Raw genomic sequence first — 17,290 nt, 5'->3', positions numbered from 1 at the left:
TTACACCATGTTTGATGCCAAAACAATCTGTTGAGAGTTGGCTGCATTAATAGTGAGCATTTCCATTTCTCCCAAGTCACTACCTGATGAAGGAGCAGTGTTCTGGAAGCTAGTGCTTCCATATAAACCTGTTGGACAATAACCTGATGTTGTGAGATTTTTAACTTTGTACATCCCAGTCCAACACCAGCACCTCCAAATCACTGTTTACACATATTTGATTAGAGAAACGACAAATAAAACCAACAAACTGTTGAGTATTTTACCATTCCTTTTAATTATGTATGTTACATCTCATTCCCTAACAATTTGGCAAATTGGTGAGGTTCACAATTCCAAAATATATTTAGCTGAACCAGTAGCACAGATTTATAGATTAGCTGCTTCACTTGGCATTTGTCTGACATGATACCCATCAGCAGTGTGGTAATTTAATAAAACTACCAGATTTAATATGCTCAAAAACAGAGTTTAAGATTCAAATCAAGTTTGCACTTGAAAGGAAGTGGGCACAAGATGAAGGATATTTTCAGTTAGGTATTTCCCCGAGTATTAATACTTAGACAGCACTTCAATGAAGATTAGTTTACATTTTAAATAATTTGCCATTTACATGTGTTTCATTTCCATTGTCAACTGACTTTGTCTATTCTCGGAGTTGTGCATAAAATCTCAGTATGATAGAAAGCATTTATTTTTAAAAACCGTGATCATGGCTTCTAAGTATTGTTTAAAACAGCACTGAATATATTACTTTACTTCTTTCCCCCCACACCCCCCAATCACAAAGGAGCCTCTTTTGGGATATTGTTCCATAGCCAGCATCATAACCCCACCCAAAGGGCTACCTTTCCTCTATACTAGCTCTGGTAGTCAATGGAGTCTTGAAGCCAATAAGACTAAACTTCTGCCCTCCTGTGGTTTCTATTTAAGGTATACTTAAATAAAGTATCCAGTTAGTTACGAGCAGAAAATAATTTTGACTGACCTTTCTTTATCCCTTCCTCAGCCAGAAAATACTAATATCAACTACAACTGGTGCACCTTAGCACCCGATCTGATGCAAAGTGCAGTCTAACCAATTTACTCGGCAGTAACTGGAGCTTTGGGGTTCTCAGGTTTTCCAAAAAGGACCAAACCAACTTGCTGATTTCTAGAGTTAAACATATAATTGCGCCTGATTGAATAAATCATTCCTTTAAGGAACAGAAAATATTTGCATCAGTTACTCGACAGCAGCACATCATTACTCCATTATTTGGACAATTAGCAGAACAGTTGACTCCATCACAAATTACAACAAACAAAGATGTAACTATTCTACCTTACTCAGCTTAGAAGTCAAACAGCCAGCCTTGACAGAAGTGCAGCGGCAAAGTCAAGCATCAAGCTGCCGGTTATACCAGCCTGATCAATGTAATGCTGAAAAGCATGTTTCTGGCTTATAATATTCAAGGAACAACTCACAGAGCTATGGGAAAGAACAAAGAAGTTAGATTAATTGGATATCTCTTGCCAGGATAGGCACACGGAGCCATTGGATTCCTTCTTCTGTGTCACAAGATTCTTAATTACAGCCAAAATAAGAATTGTGGAAATTGACACATCATAACTTACAATCAACATCAACTTTAATATAATGCCTCAAGTCACTCACAAAGTGGCTAATGAGGGCAAACTGACAAAGGAAAAAAATCACAAGGTGGCATTTAAAGAAGCTCTGATTCAAGGCCTGAATCAATGATGTTGAGCAATTCAGTACACATTAAGATTTTTGAGTTTCCTGAAAAGTACAACCTAATCAGAATGTTCCAAACTTAATAACAGTGTCTTTTTGGACAGACAAATAAATTTAGTTGGCTTAATTGAATATTAAATTATATGTGAAAGAATATTTAATTATTGGCAGATTAAAACTGAAGTACAATTTGAGGTTGAGTGTGTACAATTATCTTTTTGAATTAAAACAATTGATAAACAGCTGGAATGCATCACAAATCCCCCAAAGAAACTAGAAAAATGTATGATGTGTTTATTCTGAGAGAAGTTTCAGGGAGCGGTTAAAGAATGTCACTGCTTTTTGCCCTTGGCCTTTAACAATGCAAGCTTTCAGTTTTGAGGTTACCGGATGGTGCTGTAACGTAAAACGTTTTGCAATCAGAATAATATGTGTAAAATCTAGTCACCCGAGAATGTTTGTCATATTATCAGATTTCCCTACAGCACAAGAGACACCAAGGAAGCTATTATTATAGCTAAAATGCCCAGTTATCCCAGAAATCTTATAAGGATGAAACAATTTAAATAAATGTGTCATAACGCAGTGCTAAGCTTTAAAATGATTCTGTAACATTACGTCCAGAACATTATTCATTAATGCCTGATTTTTTTTTTCCAAAACTAAGAACCATCACCCACTTTCTGCATATTTTGTTGTTTTATGCTATCCCCAACTGCAGAATTCAACATAGTTCAAGTGTAATTCATTGAGAATTGAATGCAATAATATTCCTATTGTACAGGTCATGGAAGTGAAGATTTGACATTTAAAGAAAAACCATTCTTGCACTCCTATGTAGTCCTTCTAAACTAACTTATACTTCCGCCTTTCAATGATTTACACGTTATGACGCCAAGTTTGGTCATAAAATTCTTCTGCTGCCACTGGGCTATACAGTCATCAGAGATCTTGAAATCAGCCTGCAAATAAAACAAGTATTAATCTTAGTACATTATTTTAAACATCATTTAATTTATACATCAATTTATATTTGAGGCAAAAAATCTTTTGCTTATTTGAAGGGTAATTGAATAAAATATTCAAAAAGCAGAAGGAACGAAGTGATGAAGAGAACAAGGAACGAAGTGATGAAGAGAACAAGGAAGAATAAGATTCAAGTTTGATCACTCTGATCGAGTGATTAACTAGGGTGGATCACATAGTATCCTTCCGTGCCATCTTCATGTTTGCAATATTCTATTCCAAGTTGTTCTGAGTTTGTTAGGTTTCCAGCAGAGTGGCATGTATAGAGGAACCTCGATTATCCGAATACCAATTATCCAAAAATCGGATTACCCGAAGGAGATCTTGAGGTCCCGATAGAAACATTACGTCAAAGACATGTTTCCAACACTGATCACGTCTTTTGTTTAGTGATTAAACAGGCACCGTCTCCAAATGATGACTAACCAACCGCGCGCTCTCTCTCCCCACACTTTCTTTGGAATTCTACAGGAGGGGTGTACTCTAAACCACCCCACTCTTCCCCAGATAATCTCTTCAATATTGTCCTGTACAGGACAAATGTGGAACCTGCCAAAAAGTTGCAGTAAAAAGTAGTGTGGTGTATGGTTGTGTGTGCGCGCATTTGTCTTGTGCCCGTCTGAGTGCGCGTGCATGCTATTTGGAGACTTACGTCACAAATCGCAGCAGTAGCAGCATTAGACTTGCTGTTGGTGTCCAGTCCGGCTGCCCCAGAGAGGTGGGGGTGGGAGTTGGCAGCGGTGTTGAATAGTGTGGCGGGGGGGGGGCGAGGCGGGTACGGTTTGGGCAGGGTGGTGTTGGACGGGAGTGGGAGTGCGGGGGTTAGCGCATTGGGCAGCTGCTGTCTCCTGAACAGGGAGCAGACTTTAAAAACTCCGAGCCCCATTGGAAAGCCATTTAATGGATTAACCGAACGAAATAGCGACCGCCCATTTCGTTCGGATAATCGAGGTTCCCCTGTAATATAGGTAAGGTGGCTGACCCAGCATTCTCTCACCCACCTCCAAGCTTACTTCTATAACAGTTAGTGCGTAAACACACACAAATAAATAAGGTATCAACTGAGTGTGTTAGAAGCTGAACTGAGCCCAATCACTCTGTAAAACAGTTGTGGGCAGATACATGGAAGCAGATGTTTTGCTATTTTTGTAAGTGTTTAAAACGGTGAGAAGGAAGGAGTGCTCTCTTTGCAGGGGTTGGAGGTGTTGGTGGATTTACCCCAGTGAAGGACAGAAGTCCTACTATCCATCCAATTTAGCTGCCTGCAGCATGTTGTGGTTTGGGCATCTTCCAGGCCTGTTCATCTGATTGTCAACTTTTCTTCCACAGGTGCAGCAGTCTGCCCATCATTCTCAATGTAACTTTCTGTCTTCCATAGTTGCTGTCAATGCACAATTCTGTTTCTGAGGTATAGCACATTACTCTGCAGGTGAAGCATTACACCTGCAATCTTCCAAATCCTTTTCTCATTCGTGTTATAGTAGTAGTAGCTTACAAATATTATGTATACAGTAGCCTAAAAGTATTATGGAAGGAGCTAATTAGCTATGATGCTGGATTGATAGAAAAGTGGTACGTGGCCTGATACTACAGGTCCATGTTTAAGATTTGGATATAGTTGTACCCAACAGACCACAACATCCACTTTGTTCTAGAATGGCAGTATAGGTAGTCTATACGCACAGAACATCACTTAACTCAGAATGTACACCCTCGGGTTGAAAGCTCCTTGGTGAGGAACTGAATAGGGTCAGTAATCTGTATCTATTCAGATCCATGAAATGTTGCTACTACCATGAGGGGTAAAAATGGTCTAAGGATAAACACCTCCACCCTGAACACAAAACAATAATTCCTGCAATATGAATTTACTTCTTACTATGCCTTTTATTTCTGGCAGGACTCATGTCTAGAGGGGATGGAATTGTGCTGCCTGAATTGGCCAGCTCTCCATGATGTCCTGTAGCTGCCTCTGCCCAATCCTCTACTTTTTGGTGATGTTTTTCCACATGATGCCCAGGATCTTAAAAAAGGGAGTGCTAGTGAATGATTTCCTACTTATGTGATACCTTTGGTCTTTTCTGCTTCTTGCTAGCGTAGATCACTGCTGATATTACCACAGATGTGTGGAGTCGCAACTTCTCGACATATTGATGGTACTGAATGGCCAGATCATAAGGAGCCACTGGAAAAATAGATGCTGCCTTGCAGATTCGTGGGCAAACAGTGATCTCTTCATTACTTTCCTGAGGGATAATGCTTCCTAAAGAGGGAAGCTGGACAATGCTTCAATGCTATGTTGCTGAATGTAGACAGTTGATGTTTTGTTATGTATGTGGCTGTGTTTAATTCCTTGGCCAGTAGGGTGCCACATCTGGTGGGGACTATTATGGAAAGCTAAAGTCTGTACCCACCATCACCTTCCTTACAATGAAAACATTAACCACGAGGAAAAGGCATGAGAGCATGCAGCAACGCACTACACCTGTTATGATACTGAAGTAGTGCATGATACCAGTGCTCAACTGTTTGGCTTTGAATGCCTGCCACTGTGGCAATAAAATGGATACTACCAGACAGAAAAAAAGGCAGGTAAAAACAATGACTGCAGATGCTGGAAAGCAGATTCTGGATTAGTGGTGCTGGAAGAGCACAGCAGTTCAGGCAGCATCCGAGGAGCAGTAAAATCGGCGTTTCGGGCAAAAGCCCTTCATCAGGAATAAAGGCAGAGAGCCTGAAGCATGGAGAGATAAGCTAGAGGAGGGTGGGGGTGGGGAGAAAGTAGCATAGAGTACAATAGGTGAGTGGGGGAGGGAATGAAGGGGATAGGTTGGGGGCAGGGGGAGGGTGGAGTGGATAGGTGGAAAAGAAGATAGGCAGGTAGGACAAGTCATGGGGACAGTACTGAGCTGAAAGTTTGGAACTAGGGTGAGGTGGGGGAAGGGGAAACGAGGAAACTGCTGAAGCCCACATTGATACCCTGGGGTTGAAGTGTTCCGAGGCGAAAGATGAGGCGTTCTTCCTCCAGTTATCTGGTGGTGAGGGAGTGGCAGTGAAGAAGGCCCATATCCTCCATGTCCTCAGCAGAGGGGGAGGGGGAGTTGAAATGTTGGGCCACAGGGCAGTGTGGTTGATTGGTGCGGGTGTGACTGGTCAAAGTAGTTATGTTGGACTTCTAAGAACAGGACACCATGTGGGCTGCAGTGAAAGAGATGATATTGGACAAATGTAGTAGCCCAATGGGCAATGTGCGACTGGAAAAATTAAGATAAGCAGCACATAACTAAGTTAAGTTTGTTCGAAGAACCAGTACAAGCACAATAGGCCAAATGGTCTCCTTCTACCACGCACTGATTCTGGGAGGTAAATAGAAGTAACTTTTCCAACATCTTGGAAACAACGGAAACAAATTTTTAAAATACTTAAATCCTAAAGCAAGCTCATTGTTCACAACTCGGAAGGAATGCTAGGTACAAACAACGTGCAACAAAAATACGCTTTTTGCTCTTTTGGATAAGTCCTTCAGTAGTTTCCTGTTTCAAGTATTACCTGTAATTTTTCAAATACTTTCTTTTTTGGTTTTAATTCATCATCTGCTGTACCATTTTCAAATCCTACTATAAATACACGCTCTCCTGGGGAAGAACCTTCTGGAGGATTTAATGGCTCCACTTTACGTTTTTCTCCTTCTCTGTAATAACAAGAAGCACAAACGTCAGTGAACAGCAATGCCAAATTAAAAATGTGTGCCTCAGCATTTACATTTCTGTTCATTATCTCTTTTTTTTCATATTTACCATCATCCTAAAACAAGATTCAGAAATTTAATTTTGTCAAGGTTTCTTTAAATCCTTCTGGGTAACCTTGTCATCCATCTGCAGCACTTTAATTAGCTTACACCAATGCCAACAGTTGTAATGATTTACAATGTAAGAGTTTGCAAACTTAGAATATTCACTATAAAACGGCTGAGTTCAATTAACACAGACTATCTATTGTAGAGGCACAGATGAACACAACAGATATGGAGAATCCCACGAGCATTCCCTCACTCTTAATTCTGGTTACTATTAGAATACTGCCTGCTAGCACTGGAATAGCTCTGGTACCTTATCTGAGTGAATATTCTTCAGTTAAGAACTTAATATTACAGCAGGTTGTTAATATTACAGCAGTCAAGTTCCATCTGAACATCGTTGCTAACAGGCAGTTCTTTGAGAGGATAATGGGTATCCTTCAGCAGTGGAGCCCTCACTACCTATTCCCTATTGACTACCAATGAACATAGCGATTGATTTGAATGCAATTAATGATGGTTACTCACGCTGTTAGTTACATTTTGGGCTAGATTTTCCATTACTCTGGGGAATGCTCAAGTTCCAATTACGAACTAGGAGAACAAAAAGGGAGAACCCTGATGGCAAGACTCCTTTTTCCTCACATAGCCAAGGGATTTCTTAGGTGTCTCCTGAGAGAGAACAGAGTGAAGCTCTTGCACCTGCTGCATGTGCAAGTACGCACATGTACTGTAACAAGGTAGGAGAGCTTTAATTGCAATGTTTAAGCACTTTTTTCTTCTTGGGTTGGTGCTGAACACTCAGATATATTGAAGAATCAGGAAGGGGAAGACCCATATTGTGGTTTGCTGAGACCACAAACAGATGCAGCTCAGAGGAGGATACATTTTGGGAGAAACCACTAGACCTGCATTTAGACTGGGTAATTTAAGATAATGAGAGGATTGAGGGGGAAGAAAAGCAAAATACTCGGGGCCTTTATTTTGCCTAACCCATGTTAGTATTGTTGGGATAACTGCATTCTGGACCTAAGGATGACTGAAGGGAGGGCAAAACTGAAGTACTGAGCATTTCCGATTTGGGACGCACTGCCTGTAGCCTCTCACTAAGTCTCTAGTGGCTCAGAGCAAAAACACATTGAGGGATACACACTTAATGCTTCCATGTTTGAACTATACGGTGGATTGAGAGGAACATAAGCTTGAGTTTCCTGAGCTGTGAGGAGAAAAGCATCAGCTGTAGATCCTGCTCTGGCTACCCAGAAAATACTGATGAAAGTAAATGAACACCAAGACCAGGAAGCAGCAGGTTGGGATCAACTACTGTCAACTTACTATTTGGGATCATTAAAGAAGTACAGTCATTTACTGAGGAATAGGAATGCTGCCATATATTAGTTCATGTTCTTACCACAAGTATTAGCACTGTTCTGTTCACTTCAGAAGAATAAAAAAATGATTCAGCAACAAGATAACAAGTAATAAATGAGATCCAACTAGAAACCCTAAAGATTGCAGAGCAGTTAAAATAAAAGCTCTCACATATATTATACAGGAAAGTTTAGAACTGCAAAAAGTCACTATAGTCTAACTGGCTGTTCGGAGTGCAAACACCTCAGATTTATTCCTTCTTTGCACCTCCATTCATTGTGAAGTTTTTGGACTGTTCTACATTCATAAGGCGGAATATATTTCCATCAATAAATGCACTGCCAAGATGCTGCCCAAGTAAATGAAGCTGAAGGAAGGCTACAGAAAACAGATCAGTGAATTCTCTCAGAAACTGATGGAATTTACAAGACTATACGCTGTATCAAAGTTGCAGCACTACCAGATATACATCAGTTTCAAAGGACAACTCATTCCAAAATCAATTTCCCCCAGTTGAAATTTCTTGACTAAAATTCATTTCAAAACAGACTAAAGACAATTGGAACTTATAAAATTGCTAACTATAAAGACCTATTCAGTCAGAATGCTTCAGAAGTAAATGAGCAAATATTAAAGCGATGGGACCTCTTGTGGCAGAGTGGGGGTAATATCCCTATTTCTGGGTCTGAGGTCTGGCTTCAAGTCCTACTTGTCCCAGAGGTATATAATAACACATCTGAACAGGTTAATTGAAATAACTAAAATCAGCCAAAAAGGAATTGGATGTGTACACTCAGCAGGAGTGTTAATACTTTAATCTCAGAGGTATATGGGCAGCATAGCATCAATAAAAGCTAAACAAATGACCATTTCAGGATTTTTATATACAGTGAGGCACTGACAGCCTAGAAGAAGCCCCATTCCTCTTCGTAAAGTTATTATTATGCCAAACTGTTATCCAGCAATGGGAAAAATATTTTGTCATGGGCTTTGTTTCCATCAAGGTAAACTTGGCAAACACCTAGCAAATAAACAAGTTACACCCACTATCTAAAAGTATATCTTAGAACTCTTCATCACCTAGGGACAAACTTAGTACAAGAGATCATTAAGCAGGATCCAAGTTTGAACAGAAATAATAGAATGCATTATAGCTTTAAACATGGGCAATGGGAGTATCAACCACTCTATACATGGATTAGCTAGGTTAATATGTGGATAGGATGGGATGCTGTTTGAAGGATCAGTGGAGATTTGATGGGTCGAATGGCCTTTATCTGTATTGTAAGGATTCTATGAGATAGTTATTACAGGGTTAGGTTTCAAAAATCTGAAGATTGCTTGGGGTAGGCAATATAGCATCAGGTCACAATTTCTGGCAATTAGACAGCAGTTTAGAAATCTACAAGAGCAAGCAAATCTCGCTTAATAGAGATTACCCTCTGGAAATTAGAATTTTATTTGATACTCCACATTAAAAAGGTCAAGCATCTATAGGAGATTTTTTTTTAAGATTCCCTACAGCGTGGAAACAGGCCCTCCGGCCCAACAAGTCCACACTGACCCTTCAAATAGTAACCCACCCAGACCCATTTCCCTCGGACAAATGCACCTAACACTATGGGCAATTTAGTACAGCAATTCACCTGACCTGCACATCTTTGGACTGTGGGAGGAAACCCACGCAGATAGTTGCCAGAGGCTGGAATTGAACCTGGGACCCTGGTGTTCTGAGGCAGCAGTGCTAACCACCGAGCCAACGTGCCACTTAAGATACTGCATCCAGAATATTCAAAAGGAAAATCTGTGATGATTGCCCAGAGTAAGTTTTAAAAAAGTATTTCCTGTTAGTTTGAAAACATCCTACATTGGTTCACAACCACGCTACAATACAAGCTAATATCAAATATCCATCAAAGCAATGGAATAAACAACATGTACATATCTAGGTTTACATTCATGCCTTGGTTATTTGGTTTACTTACGTCAAAGTAATATTTTAACATTTCACTTGTGGTACTGATAACATCACTGGATCTGAACAAAGGTGTGTAAAAATTGACACATCTCTTGATTCATAGTACTTTCATTTTTATCAAGTCCACTGATAATATTTCTGATCTGAAAATAACTAATTGGAAAGTGCTGATTGCAAAAGTGTAACATAAAATAATGTAAAAATTTGAATTTATATAATATTTTTGTGTAGGTTTACCAATCCATAATTAGAATATTAATGTTGTGAGATTGTTTATAATACTATGCTCTGAAAATCTGACCGTTGGAGATACACAATATAAAATGTCAGTCCATCATTAGCATTTCTGGCCCTAGTGAACTTGGAATATTTTATTTAGACGTTGATTCTTCATTTATCAAAACATTATTCTGCAATGGCCAAAACATGTTTTAACTTGCTCTAGGACTCTTAATTACTATTCTATCAACTTACGTTGAAGCACAAAGCAACATGGCTTGAGACTCAATTCCTCGCATCTTCTGTGGTTTCAAATTACACAACAATACGACGTCACGATTCTGCAGCTCCTCGACAGGAACGTATTGCACTAACCCACTGACAACTGTTCGTGGCTGGGCTTCTCCAACATCCACCTTCTCTACATACAGACTGTCAGCATCAGGGTGCTGTGGTAAACAAAATTAAAATAAGTTCACTTCTTAACAATTGCATTCATTTTCTCCCCATTCCATTTTTTTAAAGGTAATTCAAGGGATAGAATCGTACGGCATGGAAACAGACACTTTGGTCCAACTTGTCCATGCTCACCAGATATCTGAAGCTGACCTAGTGTCTTGGTGGCAGAGTGGGAAGCACTGCTGCCTCACAGTACCAGGGAACTGGGTTCGATTTCAACCTCGGGTGACTGCCTGTGTTGATTTTGCACATTCCCCTCATATATGTGTGGGTTTCCTCTGGGTACTCCGATTTCCTCCCACAGTCCTAAGATGAGCTGGTTAGGTGGACTGGCAATTCTAAATTGCCCATAGTGTCCAGGGATGTGCAGGCTAGGTGCATTAGCTAAATTAATATGGGGATTGGATAGGATGCTCTTTGGAGGGTCAATGCAGACTCAATGGGCTGAATAGCCTCTCTTCTGCACTGTAGGATTGCTAAGAGATAGTAATTAAGGCTTAAGTTTCAAAAGTCTGAAGATTGTTCAGGGTAGGCAATATAGTATTGGGTAGTAAGCTCCTGGGAAAGACACTGTTAAAGTAGGTAGGCATGTGAAAAGTCTTTAGGGAAGACTTGAAGGTATTTCACTTGCAAACAGCATTGATTAGGAAGATTCTTTCTAACAAAGATTTCCTAATAGAACACGGTGCATGGAGTATTAAGAACACTAAGAAGACAGCAAAGATGAAGAGTTAATTCAAGGGTGCAAGTAATGAGTATAATAAGAAGGAATACGAATGCAGTAATAGGTCCTTAGGAGACCAGACATCATAACAACCACAGTCAGAGGGAATAAAAATATTATATTGATTATAATGGTGTAACAGTAGTGTGCAATGAAGATTATTCAGAAAAGTTACTGACATTTCAGCTGGAAGAGAAAATAGAAGAATTTAATCTATGGCCTTTCTCTTCACCAGATTCAACTCTACCATGTTGAATAATACCAGAATTCAGACACCACTTTGAAAATAGCAGCGGATGGGGGAAAAATGTTAGGAGCTCTAGGACTGCATTGAGAGAAGTCATAGGCAGACAATTGTCAGTTATTTTGTTTCACAAAACAAAAACAGAATGGCAGATAAGACTGAACTAAGATTTGTACAAGATTTGAAGAGTGATGTGTTATGCTATCACAAGCTCTCAAAGTTACTTCCAGATGGCTGTCTTCATCCATTGTACTCTATGCAACTTTCTCCCCATTCCCACCCTCCTCTAGCTTATCTCTCCACGCTTCAGGCTCACTGCCTTTATTCCTGATGAAGGGCTTTTGCCCAAAACGTCGGTTTCGAAGCTACTTGGATGCTGCCTGAACTGCTGTGCTCTTCCAGCACCACTAATCCAGGCTGTCTTTTTACGTTGATTAAGACCCACCTGGCCTGCAAAGTAGAAATTGTCTCCAAACATTTGAACAGAAATTAGAGGGGATCACTCATGAAAAGATAGAAAATGAGTAAGCATTAGGATCAGGAAAATATCCAGAAAATTAGCTGTATTACTACAGTGATTAAGGAAAATGAAAGGCAGGTTTTTAAAAAATCCATACCTAACTTTGTCTTTTAAACAGATAGAAAAGAGCCAATGGGGATGAATAATGCTCCAACAAAACAATTATCAAGTGTACCTGACCTCTACTCTAAGTAGACCACAGGGAGTGCAACATAACATGTGATATAACAACTTTGGCAGATGCGAAACTAGCAGCACCTTTGCAGACGGACACGGATAAATGTGTTCAAACTTTAGATTGGTATTCACTTTATGGTTAATACAGAATTCTATTTGTTGCTAGAAGCCACTCGTTGGTTATCTTCCATTAGTTTTATTCATCTAGCAGAACTTATCTTTCACAACAAATCTTTCCTCAATTGAATTGGTGATTCCAGCAAGGATACATCAAATTGAAATCAGAAGCTATTGTGTAAACCAAGATTATTTGGTTGTTTTAAGAATATGAAGAATTTTAGTGTCACTGAATTTTTCTTTGTTTAAACACTTGGCATTATAACCACAATTCACAGGGAAGATACAGCATGACCTAATGCAACATGATGCATTAATTACAATTTCAAGGGTCGACTTCTGACTTGTCCTTCAAACTGTCAATTTAAATGCAAATTCTTGCTAAATTACAAGCAGTTTAGATTGCGGACCCCTTAAATTTGAGAAAACTGGGTTTGAAATTACCAATTATAGTTTTCATTGAAGCCAAATCTTAGAAGTCAAACTCATGATACCCTCAGTTATATTTAAAATGTGTTTTATCTAAATATTGCAAATTAGAATAAAAGACGTTACACCTATTTTATCTGTCCTAAATTACGATTCTGCTTTTGACAACAATTCATTGTAATTCCCTGCTGTAAAAGCATTTAAGATGAAAGAGATAATGCAACAGTGAGACAAAAGACTTCTGAATCTTGACAGAATGGATTCTGAAGTGCTGCTAATTTGCAGTTTCTATGCAATATCATATCAACATCTCATTGCTTGAGAATTACTAGGTTCATTTATGGCCATTGAAAATATCCATATATTCCACAGTAGTCATAAAAAGGACCAAATCAATATGCTGTTGGAAGGCCTTATTGACCTGGAATGATACAGAAATGCTGCTCCTATCCACAGATGTTCTTGATTTGGTGGGTATTTCCAGTAATTTTGTTTTTATTCCATAAAGCCTTGCATATACTGGATGTGTTATTCCCACCCCCCAATCACAAAATTGGTTGAATGCATTATCTTTATCGGGACAAATAAATAAGTAGTGTGCAATAAAGCTAATTAACAGGATGGAAATACCAGAGGAAAAAACACACTTAGTCACAGCTAATTCCTATCTCTGTCTCAAACTTACCCTGTCAACACTGATAATTCTACCAACTCTAATATCAAGCCTTGAAGGTACAATTTCATCATTCTCAGCAGCTTGTCCTTTGGAAACTCCCTCTGAAAAGTAAACAAAAATGAAAAAGGCATGAATTTGCAATTGTGCATTTGGAATTTAAGCTTAATTCCTTTAAAAGATAATTTCTTTTGCATATGCATGCAATGAATTGATAACAGTTTACAAGAACAGATAAGGAACGAACAAGGAACATGCATATCCCGCAGCTTCAATTTGTGGGAATGCTCAAATGGATTCACTATATTCCGTGGCATTGATAATATAGTAACAATGTCATTTCGTAACAATTGTGTCATTTATCTTAAACCTCAATGCAAATTACAAAGCACAAGAATTGCTGTTTCAGCATAAGGTGTCAGATTGACCATATTTAAGTTTGTCAAATGTGTAAAAATGATTATCCTTACTACAGCTCGCTTATAACATTATTTACTTCCTACGGTTCAATTGTGGTTGTTAATCACATCTTGACATTTTCCAGACAAAAAAACCCCACCATACTTTGTAATCTGATCTTGTCATAAAAAGACAATATCTTTAAAAGATCATACAACTATTAATCTGTTCACCCAAGTATGTATTTGCTGATCTCCAACACCTGCAATAATGGCGCAAATTTAAAAATTTCATCCTGTGTTCAAAACCCTCCTTGGCTTATATCCACCCTATGCCTAACTTTCTATAGTTCTACAAATGTCTGAAAACTCTGTTTCTCCAATTCTGGTCTCTAGCACATCTTCAAATGTACTTTGTTCCTTCAACAGAGAAGAGAACTTCAGTTTTCTATGCCGCTCAAGATCTGGAACAATCTCACCAAAACATTTCCACCTCTCTCGGAAATTCAGCTCTCTTTACCTTTAGTAAACCCCTTAAGATTGATATTATTCATTTGCTCCAATGAGTGTTAATGTGATTTGTGTAAAACTTTGTCTCAATGCTGTGAAGTATCTTCAAATATTTCACCACATTAAAAGAGTTTTAGGACTCCAAGTCAGCATTCTTCAGTGCTTACATGCCATTCTTTTAAATCAAATCAGTCCACGTTTAGTATGTTCTAGTTTCCTTTTCATCAAGGAAGACAAAAGACAATTCCCTATTTCAAATAAAAAGTACTCACTTTGATGCTTTGTAGGTTCAGGATAAGCAGCTCTGGTTAATTTTTGCATCTCTGGCGTTTGAAACTTCTTCCTAATTGGATCCAGCAATTTGTTCAAGCCAACTTCAACAGAGTTTTTCAGATCACCAGGATGAACAGACTGAGGAGAAAGTGTTTTAAACCAATGGTAACACTCACTAATGACTAACACAGGTTTAATGTAAATAACACTCAATCAATCAGAACTTGCTATTTAAATGACAGCTAACTGAACACTTCCCAATGTCTTTTACCCACCCCATCCCATAACTCTGCCCATCTTGGTTATTCATAAATCTATCAATCTCTAAGTTAAACATATTTGAAAGATTCTCAGCGGTAGGGGTTCCATAGGTTCACACCTTCAAAAGTAAAAACAATTCTTGCCTTGGACCCAAAGAGCAATTATTTTTACTTATTTTTAAAATGTGCCCCCAGTACTAAACTCTGCAACCAGAGTAAACATGTCAGTATCTTTAAATCTTTTCTAAGTTTCAATGCGATCATCTCTTATTCTTTGAAATTCTAGAGAATACAGTCCTAGTCTCTCTTCAGATGATAATCTTGCCATCCTCGGAACAAGTATGGTGAATCTTTGTTGCACTCCTTCCGTCCAAATACAATCTTTCCTCAGATAAAGGAGACAAAAATTGCATTAAGTACTTCAGGTGTGATCGAAAGAAGATCCTACACAATTGAAGCAAGGTTTCACTACTTCTGTACACACTTTTTATTCTTCCTAATAGCTTGCTGCAGCTATATATGAGCTTTTAGTGTCTTATCAACAAGGGCACCTGGATCCCTATGTGCATCTACGCTTTCCAACCTTTTAACCATTTAAGAAATACTCTGCATATCTGTTTTGCCTACCAACATGAATAATGTCACATTTTACCACATTATATTCCACCTGCCATGTTCAAGTCTATTTGCTAAGTGTCTCCACATCCTCCTGAAGCACCTTTACATGTTCCGCACAACAAATGGTCACAGTTAGCTTTGTACCATCTGCAAATATTACATTTGGTCCCCAACTCCAATTCATTGACTGTTGTGAATAGTTGGGGCCCAAGAACCTCACTAGTCACAACATACCCAACTCGAGCATAACTCATTTATTCTTATTCTCGGCTTTCTCTCAGCAAATTAATCCATTATCTCCTATTCCATGTGCTTTGACTTTTCTAACCAGCCTTCTGTGGGGGACTTTATCAAAAGCTTTCCAAAGATCTACATTCATCGGCTATACTTCATCAATTTTTTTAGAACCGTCCTCAAAACAAAACTCCAATAAGGTCATCAAACAAAAGTTCCAATTCACAAATCCAATGACTGCCTAATCAGATCATCATCATCATCCAAATACCTATTTATCCCATTCGTTATAATGGACCCAGCAATTTCCCTCCGAACATTTCTATAATTTCCTGTTTTCTCTTTTACTCCCTTCTTAAGTAGTGGGGTGACACTTTCTACCTGACAAAAGTAAGGACTGCAGATGCTGAAGATTAGAGTTGAACGTGTGGTGCTGGAAAAGCACAGCAGGTCAGGCAACGTCCGAGGAGCAGGAGAATTGACATTTCGGGCAAAAGCCCTTCATTATGAACATTTTCTACCTTCCAATCCATGGGAATCATTCCAAAATCTATAGAATTTTGGAAGCTAATCACTAATTCATCAACTATCTCTACAGTCATCGCCTTCAACACTCTCTAAAGCAGCCATCAGGTGCAGGAGATTTATCAACTTGCAGCCCAATTAATTTCTCTAGGACAAAATTCTCACAGATGCCAATTTTCTTCTGAAGCATTCAAACATAGCCACTTGGATCTCTAATTCTGGGAGATTTCTTGTACCTTTCTCAGTGAAAGCAGAACAAAAAATGTAATAACTTAGCTTTTTTGACATTTTTATATCCTCCTTCATATATTCTCCTGACTTTGTTTGTAAAGGGCCCACGTTAATTTTAGCCAATTACTTCCTTTTTGCACGTCGATAGAAGCCAGTTTTTAAAATGTTTTTAAGCTAGATTACATTCACTTGCTCTTCTCCATTTCTTGTTAAACTGTTACTGGCATCAATGAGCAGGCTGTAAATGAATTATTGGAAAAATGTACATTTCTGTCATGAATGTTAATAAAAATTCATAAACACATGGCTTTGCACGTGGGAAATCATGTCTCACAAACTTGACTGAGTTTTTTGAAGAAGTAACAAAGAAGATTGATGAGGGCAGAGCAGGAGATGTGATCTATATGGATTTCAGTAAGCATTCGATGAGATTCCCCATGGGAGACTGATTAGCAAAGTTAGGTCTCATGGAATACAGGGAGAGCTAGCCATTAGGATACAGAACTGGCTCAAAGGTAGAAGACGGAGGGTGGTGGTGGAGGGTTGTTTTTCAGACTGGAGGCCTGTGACCAGTGGAGTGCCACAAGGATTGGTGCTGTACCCTCTACTTTTTGTCATTTACATAAATGATTTGGATACGAGCATAAGAGGTACAGTTAGTAAGTTGCAGATGACACCAAAATTGGTTAGGTGTAGTGGACAGCAAAGAGGCTTACCTCAGATTACAACAGGATCTGGACCAGATGGGCCAATGGGCTGAGAAGTGGCAG

The 17,290-nt window shown here is 38.9% G+C and overlaps 1 protein-coding gene across 1 annotated transcript in view; it reads right to left on the bottom strand.

Moving 5' to 3' along the window:
• Positions 1 to 258: 258 nt before the first annotated feature.
• Positions 259 to 17,290, bottom strand: part of yars1 (tyrosyl-tRNA synthetase 1) — a 39,485-nt gene continuing 22,453 nt past the window's right edge. The window contains exons 10-14 of the mRNA XM_072548338.1: positions 14,652 to 14,790; positions 13,484 to 13,575; positions 10,384 to 10,577; positions 6,314 to 6,455; positions 259 to 2,700 (exon numbers count right to left, since the gene is read on the bottom strand). Coding sequence (XP_072404439.1) covers positions 2,590 to 2,700; positions 6,314 to 6,455; positions 10,384 to 10,577; positions 13,484 to 13,575; positions 14,652 to 14,790 — 678 coding nt within the window. The 3' untranslated portion in view covers positions 259 to 2,589. The remainder of the gene's footprint in view (positions 2,701 to 6,313; positions 6,456 to 10,383; positions 10,578 to 13,483; positions 13,576 to 14,651; positions 14,791 to 17,290) is intronic.

This window comes from Chiloscyllium punctatum, chromosome 27 (genome assembly GCF_047496795.1).
Source record: "Chiloscyllium punctatum isolate Juve2018m chromosome 27, sChiPun1.3, whole genome shotgun sequence".
NCBI lineage: Eukaryota > Metazoa > Chordata > Chondrichthyes > Orectolobiformes > Hemiscylliidae > Chiloscyllium > Chiloscyllium punctatum.
The sequence above is the reverse complement of the archived record's forward strand: the minus strand, read 5'-3'. Positions and strand labels throughout refer to the sequence as shown.